This window comes from Cajanus cajan, chromosome 5 (assembly GCF_000230855.2).
Source record: "Cajanus cajan strain Asha chromosome 5, NIPB_CcT2T_4, whole genome shotgun sequence".
NCBI classification, from domain to species: domain Eukaryota; kingdom Viridiplantae; phylum Streptophyta; class Magnoliopsida; order Fabales; family Fabaceae; genus Cajanus; species Cajanus cajan.
The window spans coordinates 1130077-1145678 of record NC_138521.1 but is presented as its reverse complement, the minus strand read 5'-3'; the positions used below and the strand labels follow the sequence as shown (position 1 = coordinate 1145678).

Sequence of the window (15602 nt, the reverse complement as noted above, 5' to 3'; positions counted from 1 at the left end):
GCAAAATTTCTTGGTGAAGCTTGAAACCCCTCTTCTCTTTTCCTCATAGATTTCAAGGTAGGGAGAGTTAGAAACTTGATTACGTTGAGTTGTATGAGTTGCATGTTAATTGATTGTCATCAAAATGTAAATGTGTATGTTGATTTTGGATGGTATGATGAAAGGGTTGGTTTTGGGTGCATTGAACATGTGAAGATGGATTTTGATGATTTGAGATTGTTGATGGTTGCATGATGTTAATATGATGAGTAATGGATTGTATGTGATGCATACTTGTGTTTGGTGTTGTTGCATGCTTGGTTCTTTTGATTTTTAGGTGGTTTGAGTCAACTTGACAATCTACAGAGTGCAAAACTCATTGTCTTATTGGCGCACCTTCATGACATTAGACGTGGCTCGAATCAAGGGGCTTTTGTCTCGTTCATGTTCGGCATAGGATTGGTAGCGTTGAGCGTGAGGAGAGAGAATAACCTCTAACTTGGTCACGTCGAGCATGAGATGAAAGAATTGACTCTGTTTGAACTGACGTTGGGCACCAATGGAGTAGCGTAGGGAAATTGGATAAAGAATTGTTTCTACTTGGAATGGGGTTGAGCATGGGGTTTTCCATGTCAAGCATGAGAGTTTAGAGGTTTTTTTACCTTATCCACACTGACGTGGGTGAAGTAGAGTGCTTCCTCTCTCAATGGCACTAAGTGTGGTTTTCATAGTGAAAACTTGATATTTAAATGATTATATGGTGAAATTGGATAGGTTATGTTGCTAGGTGTCGTTAGGATCTAAGTACATTGATTTGAAAAAATATATGTTGATGGTTATATAGTTGAACTGTTGAGGTGCATTTGTATTGTAAATTGATTAATGTTAGATTTATATCCATAAACCTAGGGTAATGCATATAGATGAATATTAATTGTTGAGGTGTGATGTTGAGAATGCTACAAGCATTTAGGCATGTTGATTAATTAAAGACTAGAGGAGAAGTTATTTTTGAAAGTTGAATATCTCATTGTCTGGATATTGTTATGGTGCTCTACAAGCCCAAATGTTGAAAAACCCTCATTGAGTATATATGTGTTATCTCGTATAGTGGATTATTAAATCTCCTTTAGAACCCTAGTTGATATAATATGTGGGTCAGGTCAAGGTATACCGAGTACAAGTAACCAATGTTGATTTGTATGTGTACAAGGTTGGGACAATACATGTATAAAGTAACCAACTGAGTAAACTACAAGGTCGAGTACTTAGTCCCTAATTGAGTATTAGAAAGACATAGTATTTGGAGGATAATCAGTGGGCTAACTTCATATGGGGCTTAGTGCTACAAGCTAATGTTGTGGTAAACTCACACCCAAGTTGTTTTACCCTGACAAGAATACTAGACTTCCCAGTTTAAGTGACCACATTTGAGAAACCATATTATTAGGGATTGGTATCCAAATTTGGCTATTGACCTAGTAGGTGTAAAAAGGTAAAGTTGGTTCGTTATAGTCAAACCATTTAAACTATTCACTTTGTTATAAGAAATCTTCGTAGGTAAATGTGTGACGACGCATTAGTTGAGGTGTTAAACATATGACGTGGTAGTTATTAATGTTATTCATATGTTGCTTATTTTGGTTGTTCAATGGCATGGTTGTTGGTGTATTGGTGAAATTGTTGTTTGCATTTGTAAGCTATTGGATGTCATGTTGAGGTGTTTTGTTGTGTTGATATGTTGTTGGTCATGAGGTGTTCTATTGTTGGTTTACATGTTTGTGTTGGTGAGTAGTATAATTGTATTTACTTTTATACCTTTTGCATGGATATTCTTTTAAATCTATCTTATCCTTGCATATTTCTTTGTAGTTGGACTGTGATAATCATGTTTACATAAAAGCATGACAATGTTAGTTGGAGACAAGTTGGGACTTTTGTGAGGCCATGCGCTGTTGATTTTGTCAAGTTACTCTCATGTAACCAATATATAAATGTTGTTTGACCGACAACTTAATATTTTTATTTCATAGTTATGAATTACTGTACTTATATATATATATATATATATATATATATATATATATATATATATATATATATATATATATATATATATTGGTACACAGATCCAAATGATGTGACTATATTGATCCAAAGTATGTATATCTTTATTACTAATAGTCGATTTTGTTAAATATAAGAATTATGGTGAATCATTACAAAATATTCATGTTAAATATTTATTTTATATACCTAAAATTTATAATAAATTATATATATATACATATATACATATACATATATATATATATATAAATATAAATTATATTAAATTTTGTATAAGAAAATATTTTTTAATATTTAAATTATATTTTAAACTTATGATAAATAATTTATACTATGATTTAGGATTAATGATAATTTATTTTAAAATATTAAAATATAATTTAAATAAATATAAAATTAAAATTAAAATAAATAAAAGGTTAAAAAAACTGAAAAGACTTTGGCAAGAAAAGTTTATAAAAATGCTCTCTCTCACACACATACACACACAAACTGATATAATATTTTTAGTGTCAAATGTATTTTAAATTCTGAATTTAATCTAAAATTAATTATAAAATTGAATTTTTTTTTCTTCAAAATTACGTGATTGTTACCGACAATTTAAAATGAGTGACTCTCCTACAGCAATTTAATTTGAAGAAAAAAAAACGTTTATATTTATATTTTGAAAATTTATATAAAGTAATATTTCTATTTTCACATTTTGTTTTATTTTATACAAACTTTAAAAAAAATCATAAAAATAGAAAAGATAAAAATTAAAAAATTCTCAAACACGATCATTCCTTAATTTTTCAATTTTAAAGTGCAAAAATAATATAAAATGAGTGAAAGGTGTATTGGTTTTAGGAAAATTGGGACTTGCACTCAAGAGATTTCCTCTGCTTTGATTTGAAGCTTTGTGTAATCAATGAATCCAAACAAATGAAAAGTGGTCCATCCACAACCACAACTTGCCTGGGGGCCTCTTGTGTTCATGAGGTGACTTTGCTACCCAAAATCTCTTATACATAAACTTTTATATATAATATATGGTTATCTTAATATATATATATATATCCCTAAATTATATTTTTTATTTTTTATCTTATTTTTTATATTTATTTTGGTCTTATATTTTTTAAAAATTTTAAATTGATCCTTTATTTTTTAAATTTAGGTTAATTTAATCATTTCTATTTTTTTTTGGACTTATTTAAGACTTAAACCTTTTATTCATGAGGTTTATTTATTTATATAAAAACTATTAAAAAGAATTGAAATTCAAATATGTATTATAAACATGGTAAAAATATTTTTAAAAAAAATATAATTTTATATTATTTTATAGTTATTCATAAGATATATTTTTACACAATTTTCATTATATTTATAATCCCTTTGAATTCAAATGTGAATTGCATTTTATAATTTTTATAAGGTGAATCTAATATTATAAGTTTTAAGTTTTAAATTTGTAAAAAACTTGATTCAAAATTATGTTATAAAATTTAATGATCATTGTTTTAAAAGAATCAAATTGATTTAACTATAAAAGAAAAAAAAATAAACATTTTAATAGGTAAAAGACCAAAATGAATATAAAAAAATAAGATAAAGGACTAAAAGTATAATTTAGTGCATATATATAATATATTTAATTTACAGAAAAAATATTTATTTTTATATAAATATAATTTATAATAAATAAATATTTTAAATTTATAATAAATAATTTATATTGTAATAAAAATATTTTTAATTTTTGATAATTTATAACAAAAATATTGAAATATAATTTAAAGATTTATATATTTTTATGGTCCAATAAAATAAGTAAGTTTTATTTAATTTTGGTCCCTATAATTTTATTTATTTATATTTCATCTTTATAAAATTTGAACTATTTTTTAATAGTTAATATTATATAATTATTTTTAACTAAGTATTTATTTATTAAAATATTAAGTGATATTTTACGGGTTTAGCTATAATTATTACTGATATTACATCTATGTGTGACATTTTTAAATTTTTTTATTATAAATTATTAAAATAAATATTATTTTACTCATCTTAAAAGGATCATTAGAAACCAAAATGATGAGTTTATATTTTAAAGAGATAAAAATTAAATAAAAATATTTTATAATAATCAAAATTAAAAATTTTTTCATTTTACAATGATAAAAATAATGTTACAAATTTTAGAAACTAAAAACAGATATCTCTATAAATTACAACGACTTTCACATTATCACCATGTGGAACGCTGCAGTTATTTTTGAGTTAAAAAAATAAAATAAAATAATAATAATGATAATAATAAAGTGGTAAGAATATTGTAATGTTGATTAAAGGCACTCTCGTCGATTACAAAACCGGTATTTATTTAAAAAACAATTCCACTTTAGAAATATATTTAAAAAAACAGTCTTCCTTTTGTAAAAAGCGTTATTTAGGGCCCTTCTCTATAGAACTTGGGCACAATGTATTGCTTCAATCAATAACTAAATCTATAACTTAAATATCTAAAAAAAATTATATTAAAATATGAATTAATTATTTATACATTATCAGTGTAAACTTTTTATATTGACAATTAATTATATCTTTTAATTGTGTTATATTATTATAAATAATTTTTTTTAAAGTAAATTAAGGATGAACCGCGATACAATTACAAAGCACTAATCATGACCCATAAATGGTTAGAGGCAACAATTCTTAGGGATTTGTATAGAGAGATACTTTCTATGTCATATCATTTAATGAACCCCAAAATAATTAAATCAAGAACTATATAAATACCCCGAAAAAGCCTAAGGTGTCTCTTTCTCTAATTTGTTATACTCTATTCATATCTGCATATTATAATTTGTATAAGTACAACATCAACTTGTAAAAACATATAGAAATTCCTTTCGAATATCCACACATTATATATGAAAGAATTGGAAAGCTTTTCAGAAGTGCATTTTGACCAAAATTGTAATAAGATACTTGTTTTGTGTTTATATATTTCCTTGTTATATGGGAAAACTTTGCATTCACATCTCAAGTGAACTTACGTTCAACGTGCAACACCATTTCCTCATTTGATATTGCAAAGTTAAAATGCCACGTGATTCCATGAAAATAATAGATTCGGTCGAAACCTTTTTGTTTTGGGGAAGTAAAAGTTGAGTTGCAGAGAGAAAAATTAAAATTAAAATATTTATGTGTGGTGGAAGAGAAAGAAAGGGACCCAATGAATATGTTATTTTATATATTCGCGATGTGCATGTGGCCTATAAACAAAGCTAGGGGTATGTATAAAAACAAAAAAACAAATGAAAGGAATTTTTGAAACAGAAAAATTCTTATTCTGAATTATTTAATGCATTTATAATTTCAACGTTGCAAATCAGAGGCTCATTTTTAAAAAGCTTTTAATTATTTGGTGACCACAATGAAAGGAATTTGTCTTAATGAGGATGCACATACTAAGAAATTATCATTCCATGAAAATGGCAATGGTTGGCTGGGGTTAGGAACTTGTTAACAATAGGGCTTATTGTCTCCTAAAATATAAAGGGCCTGTGATACGATGGGTCCAATCAAAACTTTCTTCGGCTATGCTAACAGAAAACAAACCATATAATGCATTTTTACATGCATTCATTTATTTATAGGCTTTGGTCCTTACAAATGGACAGTGGCTTCATTGTTTTCCTCTCTATTTGTGAGTCACTCCGTTATTGTGCCTCATCAATAATTTGATTTGTTCTTCCTAACTCACAAAATAAGACTGGGGAATTCTGGTTTGGGCCTGAAGTCAACTACCTCACGCCAGGTATCCAATATCTATAATCTATAATCTATAACAATTAAAAATTTAAGAGAACACAAATGGAATGTTTTGACATGTGTCAAATAGATAACAAACTACCACAAAAAAGCTTCAAATAAAAAATTATTTCTGTTTTTTTTTTTGCCAAATTCTAAACAAAAAAGGGAAGGTCATGTCATGGTCAACAAAATTGACCCCCAAAACTGAAAGAAAAAAAAAAATGCTTCTGAGTGACAGGGTAATTTTCTTGCTTTTAGGTCTGACAAAATAAATTTCCTTATCCATGCAAAATGGAGAGGTAGGAATACAACTTCTCAGTAAACCGGCGAGAGGGTCAAGAATTTTTGGCAATTTGTTAAAGAAGACTATATGAGGGAAAATAGAAGAGAACGTGACAAACTGACCTCGGCTCTTTTGCATCATGATAATGGAAATTTTTCAGTGGAAGAAATCATCTACACTGATTGGACCATTGTAAACCTAAGCATGAATGGGTGGTGCCCAACACATGAACAATAAGGGTGAGATTTAAAATTTGAATCTCAAATTTTAAATTGATTTTAGATTGTGGCAGGGAAATCCGCTATATATAGTTTAACCATTTTAGTTTAGGTGTTTCAAAAATCTTCTTGAGTGTGTTTATGGTTTGGTGAATAAATCTCTAATATTTCTGAGGTTACTCCCAAGAAGAAGAGTTGGAAGATTATTCATATTTGGCCGATATCTCAAGTTATATTTATTTACTTTTTTTTTTCCTACTATTAATCATTCTCTTTTAAAATGATTTTGCTGAATTCATATGTAAAGAGAATGACTTTGAACCCTTTTGTTAATATCTATTTTGCAGAAAAGTTATTTGTTAGGCATGAGAAGTGAGCAACCAAATCGTGCCCATTGTTGCCAAACCAAATACGATGTTCGATTTTCACAAGATTTGGACCCCGAACACGTTGTTAGTTCTTGGCTCGGTACAATTTCTTTCTCTTTTCAAGTTCCCATGACTTCCACCAGTTTCACTACTTTTGAATTGGCTAAAAAATAGTCTCATATGCAACTAAGTCTTAAAACTCCTAATCTTTTTTGTTACTTAAATCTACATGCAAAAATTATTATTATGACTCATATTTAGTTTACCTAAATGCTTGCAAATTTCTCAGATATTTAGCTAAATCTTTGATTGTTGGTGTGGTTTTTGACTACTAAATTTCACAATTTCTTATATATACAGGTTTCACATATCTGCATGATGGAAATGTCAATCCAAGTCAAAAAACATGGAGTATGACTTTTTACTAAGAGTGTATCTAAAGCATGTTTTGTTTATCAAGTGCAGTGGAAATAACATCCAAGATATAACCGAGGCAGTTCAGATATGATAAAACCTACAAAGGGTGGTGATGGAGAGGGTTTGACTGAGGCATTTGAGAAGGTGCAGTAGCTGAACTTAGCATCAATTTTCTCAGCAGAAATTTAATTGACTTGGCCTTTTACATATAAAAATACCTTTCTTTTTCTGTCTGAAAATAATCTCTATAGTTAAGATATACTATTAAATAATAGTAGGCGAATTGAAGGAAGTATTTAACAATTTCAATTTTCTATTATGCGTAGTTGTTATATAAGCTTTTAAAAATTGAAACTATATTCCTTTTCGAGTTGTTCTAATGCACAATTTTTTGTCTTCTTTCTTGAACTGTAGTCGAGCGGAAGTGGAAATGACAATGATAAATCAATGACTTACTTCCTTATGTCTTTCAATATCAGCTCTCATCTTGCCACAGGAAATGCTTACGAATTGACTATCTAATTATCACATTACTGCACCAACACTTGAACATGAATTCTCTATATTTTATTGGAGTTTTTCTTACATGTACGAATCAAAGGTTATACATTAAAAATATGAAACACGGGAAAGGTCAATTCTTGTAATGAAAGCACAGGAAAAAAGTTATACTTAATTCTGGGATAAACAACTTACCTAATATTACTTTAATATGTAATTTGTTACAAAAAAAAATAATACTTTTATTATTATTATTATTATTATTAATGATTTTAACATATTATTTCATGTTTTTTCTTATTATATTGTAACTTAACTAATTTAATAAATATCTTCTTATATACAATCAAATTTAAGTTTTATTTTACTAATTAGTTTAGATTTAATTAAATAATCAAATATCAATTATATATATATATATATATATTAATATTCACATGATATTTGAAATTTTAAATCTTAAAATAATATAGCTAAATTAAACCATCTCTCTTTTTATTTTTAAAATAATATAGCACAAACTAAAACAAAACATTAAACTAAGAGTAAAAAGCCAAAAAAAATAGGGAGCTTATAAACTGTTATTAAATTGCTTGATGTTATTAAAAATAAAAACTTAAAAATGCTTTTGACAAAATTTCTTTTTATAAAATATAATAGTGCAAGAATGATTAAAAATTACTTTCTTTCTCTCTTCAGAAAAAAATTACTTTATATTCTTTCAAAGAATATAAATTTGTAAAATAAATTCTCTATGCTCTTTTAATAATTTAAAATTGTTAAAATCAATGAACTAATAACTTAATTTATAAAGTCCTTTATCATCTTTCAATGCCTTAAAATTATTAATAATTGAAAAATAAATATTTTTAAAAACTTATGCATATGTATTTAATTTCTAAAAACGTTTTTGGTGAGAGGAGGTATAGCTCCCTATCTATCACTACATTGAGTTCCACACTGCATCCCCGTGCGATACACGGGTAAAATCTAGAGATTTCGATTTCATCACCTATTTCATATTATAGTCATACAAATATAGGAAACAAGTCAAGTGATAACTCTTATTATTAAGAAAAACGAGAACTATAAACCGAAACCATTAAATTATATTTAAATAATTAAGATTAAAAAAATCATTCCATAACTTTTTTAAATGGTTAAGTATCAACTACTAATTATCACCATCCATATATGGTTGTATATTCCAAATTTATAATTCTCATTTTTTACATCAACTTTTATATTTCTCATTTCTCCACAAGAAGTTGTGTGTTTTCTTGCCTCTAATCTCATTCAGACCTAATAAAAATAAGGGGGGGAAAAAGAAGCGGTGAAGGATTAGATTCTAAGAAAAAGAGAAGGCAATGTTCCTCGTATCATGGAAAGGTGAAAAAAGTATGGTTAAGCTAGCCTGTCATTGACACATGTATGATGTATCCACTAAGGCTACTTTAATAAGAAACTGGAATTGGATCTGATATAATATGATGTCTTATTCTTATTTTCAATCATTTCACTGAATTTCGTACAAAGTTCTTCATCTAGACACCAAGGTCCACACACAAACCTTACTTTTCTGTTCAGTTCAAATATTCCTCATGATCCACCTCTAGTGCCCTTCATTTTAATTTCTCTTTGATTACTTTTGATTATATATCTATTTCAAGAAAAATATAAACCGAGACCCAAAAGCAGTAGCTATAAATGTTTTCATTCTTGATCAGGCAACATTAAGCAAAAGGGTTATCTTGGCATACGCAGGAGATTTGGCATTGGCACAAAAACTAGTTCAACATTTAGAAGAGTGGTGCAAGCACAAAGGGGCCATGTATGCATATATGGCAACAGATTGTACTAATGAGCCTTCAGTGAATTTGTTCACAAAAAAAATGTGGCTACTCAAAATTCAGGACTCTAACCATACTAGTTCAACCTGTGCACGCTCACTACAAGCCAATTAGCTCTAGCATTGCTGTGCTTCGACTTCCACCACACCTAGCAGGGTTCATGTATAACCATATGTTTGTAAATTCAGAATTTTACCCTAAAGACGTTGATTTGATTTTGTCCAACTAGTTGAGTTCAGGCACATTCATGGCCATTCCCAAGAAGCACATGCCCAAGTGTGATCTAAAAAGGGGCATTCTCCCTCCAGCTTTGTGATATTAAGTGTGTGGAACACCAAAGATGTGTTCAAGTTGCAAGTGAAGGGTGTTTCAGCTTTGGCACATGCATGCTGTGTAGATACAAGGTTGTTGGATGAGTGGATGCCATGGCTAAGGCTACCTTCATTTCCAGATGATTTTAGGCCATTTGGGGTTTATTTTGTGTATAGACTACACATGGAGGGAAAGTGTGGCACACAGCTCATTAAGTTCCTATGTCGATTTGTGCATCACATGGCAAGAGATGATGGGGGTTGTGGGGCCATTGTGGCTGAACTGGGCCAAATGGACCCAGTAAGGGATGCAGTCCCACATCGGAGAAAGCCTTCCTGGGCAGAGGACATGTGGTGCATTAAGAATCTTGAGAACACTAAGCAGAATATCCCTGAAAAATCTGGTTGGTTCACTTCTAGATCCTCTTCACCTATAACACTTGACCTAGTCTTTTGAATTTTTATAGAGAAAGGGATGAAAATGTTGTTAACGCCTTTTGTTCTGCCACTGTAAGATGTAAATTAAGTAACTATTTCATCAAGTGTGGATGATTAATTAAGCTAGTGCTATACTATATCAGTATATATCTCTAATCATACTACATCTTAATCTGGTTAAAATTGAAGAACTTACTAAAAGTGAGGAATCTGAGAATTAAATAGTATTGTTATTACAAGAAGAAATATACTTTTTTACCAACTGGAAACAGCAAAAAAAATGGATTGAATGACATAAAGTTGAGCTTTTACTGGTTATAAGCAGTTGATTTGACAAAATCTAAGGGCAGCAATGATTCGAAGAGCCAAAACCTAACGCAGATTCACCTAAAGTACCACAGGTTTTGGTGGAACAGATGGCCACAACTTTGACCACCGATCCTAATTTCAGAGCAGCACTTGTTGCTGCCATCTCAGGAAGACTGGTGCATAAAAATTAAATGGAAATTTGAAGTGTAAATTGTTGAGCATTTACATAAAATAGATATTATTCTAAAGAGCATATCTTTAAACCTATTGTTCATCCCAAGCCAATAGTAAAAACATGATATAATATAGGCGAAATGCAACTGATAAGCTAAACCAACAATAACTACAGGTTCTATTGAGATGTAATATACTTGACAACAACTTAAAAAAATCCATAAGATCATCATATACGATAATAACGACGATCATCTGAACACCCCGGAACTCGAAAAAAAATTGACCATCTCAATAAACAAAGAGATAAATAAATATATACTAAGCACCATTATTGATGATACAGTAAATTGTGAGCTAAACAATAGTAGATAAGTCTGACTCACCAAGAATTCAGAAAATAATATCGTCGTCTTTGTCAGCCACAGCCAACAAGTTGTGAGAGGAATTGAAGGAAACCCCTATGTTGACAGGCAACTTGGAGGAGGACTGCATCTGCAACTGCAACTGCAACTGCAACTGCTTCTCGATCTCCCTCTTCTTGTAGCCCTGAATCTTCTTGAGCCTGAAGAAATCCTCCCTCTCCAACTCATCCAATTCGCCCTTGATGTAACTAATGGTATTCTCCAACCGAGGCTTAACCACGTTCTCCAGCGCGTTAACCCTACGATTGGTGGTCTTGATGGCCTCGTCCAGAGTGAGAAACGAGGTCTGGAGAGAGGCGAGCTCCACGAGGACCTCGATGGCCTTCACGTAGGCGGCGCGGCACTGCTGGACCTGCTGGCCGCCGCGGGCGAGGCCGGTGAGGTCGCTCTTGGCGGCGTCGGCGTCGGAGGTGTAGTCGAACTTGGGGAGCTTGACGCCGGCGACGTTCTCCTGGCGGGAGCGGACGCGGAGGGAGGCCTCGCGGACGTTCTCGAGGACGACGTGCTTGATGTTGTCGCCGGCGACGTACTTGGCCTCGGTGAGCGCGAACGACGACGTTTTCATTATGTCGCCCATGGACTCCTTGGTGGAGACGATCTTCTTGAGGATCTGGCGGAACTGCACGGTGAGCGCGTCGCTCTTCTTCTTGAGGAGCGCGTGGCCGCGCGTGGCCCCCACGAGACGCGCCTTCACCACTCCCAGCATGGTGACCGTGGGGACCACGTTCAGACGCTGCGTTTGCCCCGACATCGTGTCTTTTCGCCGGAAACGAGATCTGCTCGGAGACACGGAAGTTGGCGATGGAGATCGAGAGCAGAGAGAGAATGATCACGACTCACTGTCTGTTGAATTTGGATCATATGCTTTTTCTTTTCTTTCTTTTTTTTTTTTGGTGGGATTGGGCTTTCAATTCTTTCCTTTTTCATCATCACTATTGGGCTTCACTATTGAGCTCATTCTTCGGTTTTTTTTTTTTTTTTTTTTACCTATTCTCTCTCTCTCTTTTTGTCTAATAAAAGGGAATTCTTATTTTTGTGTATACATTTGTAAGTTTTTTTTTTTTAAGAAAAAAACCATTAACAGAGGAAGAATTAAGAGATGTAAAAGAGGAAAATTGTTTCAAAAGAAAATCCTTTTCAAGTGAATTTATTTAAACATAAAGAAGCGAGTAGGTTTTTCTGTTTTTTTTTACACCATGTGGGTTATTCTATTTAATTCATGACGTATTGTGGTTTTGGAATTTTAAATAAATTAAGGGTAAATATACTCTTATTACTCTTATATGTTTTTGCACTTTTTTTTTTAACTTTGTGACATATGTTTATTGACCAAATTATCTAAAACTTAAATCTTTATATTAGGTATGAAATATAACACATTACTAGATTTAAATTTATTTTGATAAGTAGGGTGATTTGATATTTAATTGATTATATAATTAAAAATTAATGATAATAATGAATATAAAATATAATAATATTAAGAATAAGTCAATAATAATGTTAAAAAATAAATATAGACTAACTTCTTATTATAAATTATTGAAAACTTTTTTATAGACAATATTAGGATATTTATTTAAATTTTCATCTTTAGTATTAGTAATTAAAAGTTTTAATCCACTTTTCAATGCAACTCATAAAATTGTTATATATATAGTTGACTGTGACAAAATAACTTATATAACAATTGAATTTTGTAGAAATTTAATAATGATTAGTGATTATTAAAATATTTTTATCTAAATTTTACCTTTTATTTTGATATATTTGTTTTTTTTTTTATTTTCAGTAGCAATTTATTTTATAATATTGCAAAAATTTACTATTGATTAGTAATTTATTTTATAATATTTATTTTGATATATTTTATTTTTTAAATTATTTTCAATAGAAATTTATTTATAATATTGTGAAAATATAATAATGATTAGTAATTATTAAAATTTTTTTTATCAAGATTAGTCCTTTTAGTTTGATATATTTGTTTTATAAACTTAATTTGATATAATTTTTTTATGATTATTTTTATTTGCAGTTTATTTTACTTAGTCCTAAAAATAATTTTTGATATATCACTCTCCTTCATCTAATGGGTGCTTTTCCACCAATATTTTGTCTCTCTCATAAGCATACACACAACGTATGCCAACTGTAGCAACCTCGGTCGCGACGGGACGGCGAAAAATAAATTGGAAAAGAGGAGTCGCCACCTATGTTTTTTATGGAAAAACATTGGAAAAACCATAAAATAGAAAATAGTCTACGAAAACCAGATTTTTAAGTTCGGGAGTCGATTACGTGTGAGGAAGGTATCAGCACCTCACAACGTTCGTCCTAAGACGATTACCTTTAATTAATTAAACTAATTATTTATAATTTATAAAATATTTATCTCACAAAAATTATCAAATATATTTTATTTAACTAATTTAAATTATGCATTGAAAAAAAGGTTAAAATTATTATTGTTATATAAAAAGGAGGATAATATTTTTTTTATTTTTTGACTCGACAAGATTTAGTTCTTGCTCCTACGTATCTTCATGTGTAATGAAGAATCAGAGTCACGTAGTTCTTTGTAAAAAATATTTGTATGTTGATATTTTTTAATTAGATTTTATTTTTGTTAAATATAAGATTCTTGAACTGTCTCAGCTCATTCATCTTAAAAATATAAAATTAACTAAGGTGTACACCAAAGTCAATTCAATAAAATTTTAATTATAATTATTGCTAGCGATGTTATGATGTTAAAAATTCTTAGTCGGACATTTTTGTTTTTGGAGGAAAAATTTAAAGATAAGTTGTCACAACTTGTACTTTAAATTCAAAGGTTAAAAAGATGTCACATCTAATTAACCATTCCTCCAATAAAATTTTTAATACAATAATTTCATATATTTATATTAAATATTTTAAAACTATATTATGATATTTAATCAAATTTTGAATTTAAATAAGGACTAAAGATATTACTAATATAAAAATAATAAAATAAAAAAAAAGAAAAAGAAATGAGTTTAATATACTCACAATTCTTCGCTACAGAAGTGGGTCTCCTTCTCTGGGTTTCCTCTGGTCCAAGGTGGAGATGTGTGTGGTAAGGGTATCCTTTGGGAAGGCCAAGGGGGGAGAGATGTGTGTGTTGGTGCCTTTGGGAAGGGGAAGGGCGCTATTTATAGACTTTCTGGAGGGACCGGTACGGCCCGTTCCGGGGCTGCAATTTTACTCACAACGGCCAACTTCGGAACGGGCTGTTCCAATTTCGGAACGGCCCGTTCTGGACTAAAATTTTTAGGTATTTTGGTAGTTTGAGAACGGCCCGTTCTGGACTAAAAAATATAGGTCTTTTTGAAGGTTGGAACGGCCCGTTCCAGTTTGGGAACGGGCCGTTCCAATTTTTGGGAACAGCCCGTTTTGGGCAAGAAATATTAGGCTTTTTGGAAGGCTAGAACGGCCCGTTCCGGGCTAGAATTTATAGGTGTTTTTGGAAGGTTGGAACGGCCCGTTCTGAATTCAGAACGGCCCGTTCCGGGCTAGAAATTTTAGGGCTTTTTTGAAAGGTTGGAACGGCCCGTTCCAGCTTTTGGAACGGCCCGTTCTGGGATATAAATTTTAAGGCTTTTTGGAAAGTTAGAACGGCCCGTTCCAGATTGGGAACGGCCCGTTCTGGGCTAGAAATTTTATAAAAAATAGTAAATTACCCTCCATAAAAGTATAAACAATGAGGTGTTACATTTGACTTACGTATTTTTGTCTTTTTTGATCTTTTTTGAATATACCTTTTTTCTATTTTTTTTTAAACAAAAATTGACATTTCCCGGACGAAATTGGGTTACTACAGTTGTGTAGCAACCTCGGTTGCGACGGGACGGCGAAAAATAAATTGGAAAAGAGGAGTCGCCACCTATGTTTTTTATGGAAAAACATTGGAAAAACCATAAAATAGAAAATAGTCTACGAAAACCAGATTTTTAAGTTCGGGAGTCGATTACGTGTGAGGAAGGTATCAGCACCTCACAACGTTCGTCCTAAGACGATTACCTTTAATTAATTAAACTAATTATTTATAATTTATAAAATATTTATCTCACAAAAATTATCAAATATATTTTATTTAACTAATTTAAATTATGCATTGAAAAAAAGGTTAAAATTATTATTGTTATATAAAAAGGAGGATAATATTTTTTTTATTTTTTGGCTCGACAAGATTTAGTTCTTGCTCCTACGTATCTTCATGTGTAATGAAGAATCAGAGTCACGTAGTTCTTTGTAAAAAATATTTGTATGTTGATATTTTTTAATTAGATTTTATTTTTGTTAAATATAAGATTCTTGAACTGTCTCAGCTCATTCATCTTAAAAATATAAAATTAACTAAGGTGTACACCAAAGTCAATTCAATAAAATTTTAATTATAATTATTGCTAGCGATGTTAT

General features: G+C 30.3%; 1 protein-coding gene, 1 long non-coding RNA gene and 1 pseudogene across 2 annotated transcripts; 2 read left to right on the top strand and 1 right to left on the bottom strand.

The window, feature by feature from the left end:
• The first annotated feature begins 6169 nt into the window (after positions 1-6169).
• Positions 6170-7825, top strand: LOC145958174 (uncharacterized). Its single transcript, XR_014433809.1, has 3 exons — positions 6170-6384; positions 6711-6831; positions 7092-7825. It is a non-coding gene; the product is annotated as an uncharacterized LOC145958174 (long non-coding RNA).
• Positions 7826-9076: 1251 nt separating this feature from the next.
• Positions 9077-10267, top strand: LOC109812975 (putative N-acetyltransferase HLS1-like pseudogene; annotated as a pseudogene).
• Positions 10268-10886: 619 nt separating this feature from the next.
• Positions 10887-12009, bottom strand: LOC109812980 (V-type proton ATPase subunit D). Its single transcript, XM_020377069.3, has one exon. The coding sequence runs from the start codon at positions 11905-11907 to the stop codon at positions 11125-11127; it is 783 nt and encodes a 260-aa protein (XP_020232658.1). The 5' UTR covers positions 11908-12009; the 3' UTR covers positions 10887-11124.
• Positions 12010-15602: the final 3593 nt, after the last annotated feature.

Coding starts and splice junctions, on each gene's coding strand:
- LOC109812980 (XM_020377069.3), bottom strand. CDS start 11,907: ATGTCGGGGCAAACGCAGCGTCTGAACGTGGTCCCCACGGTCACCATG.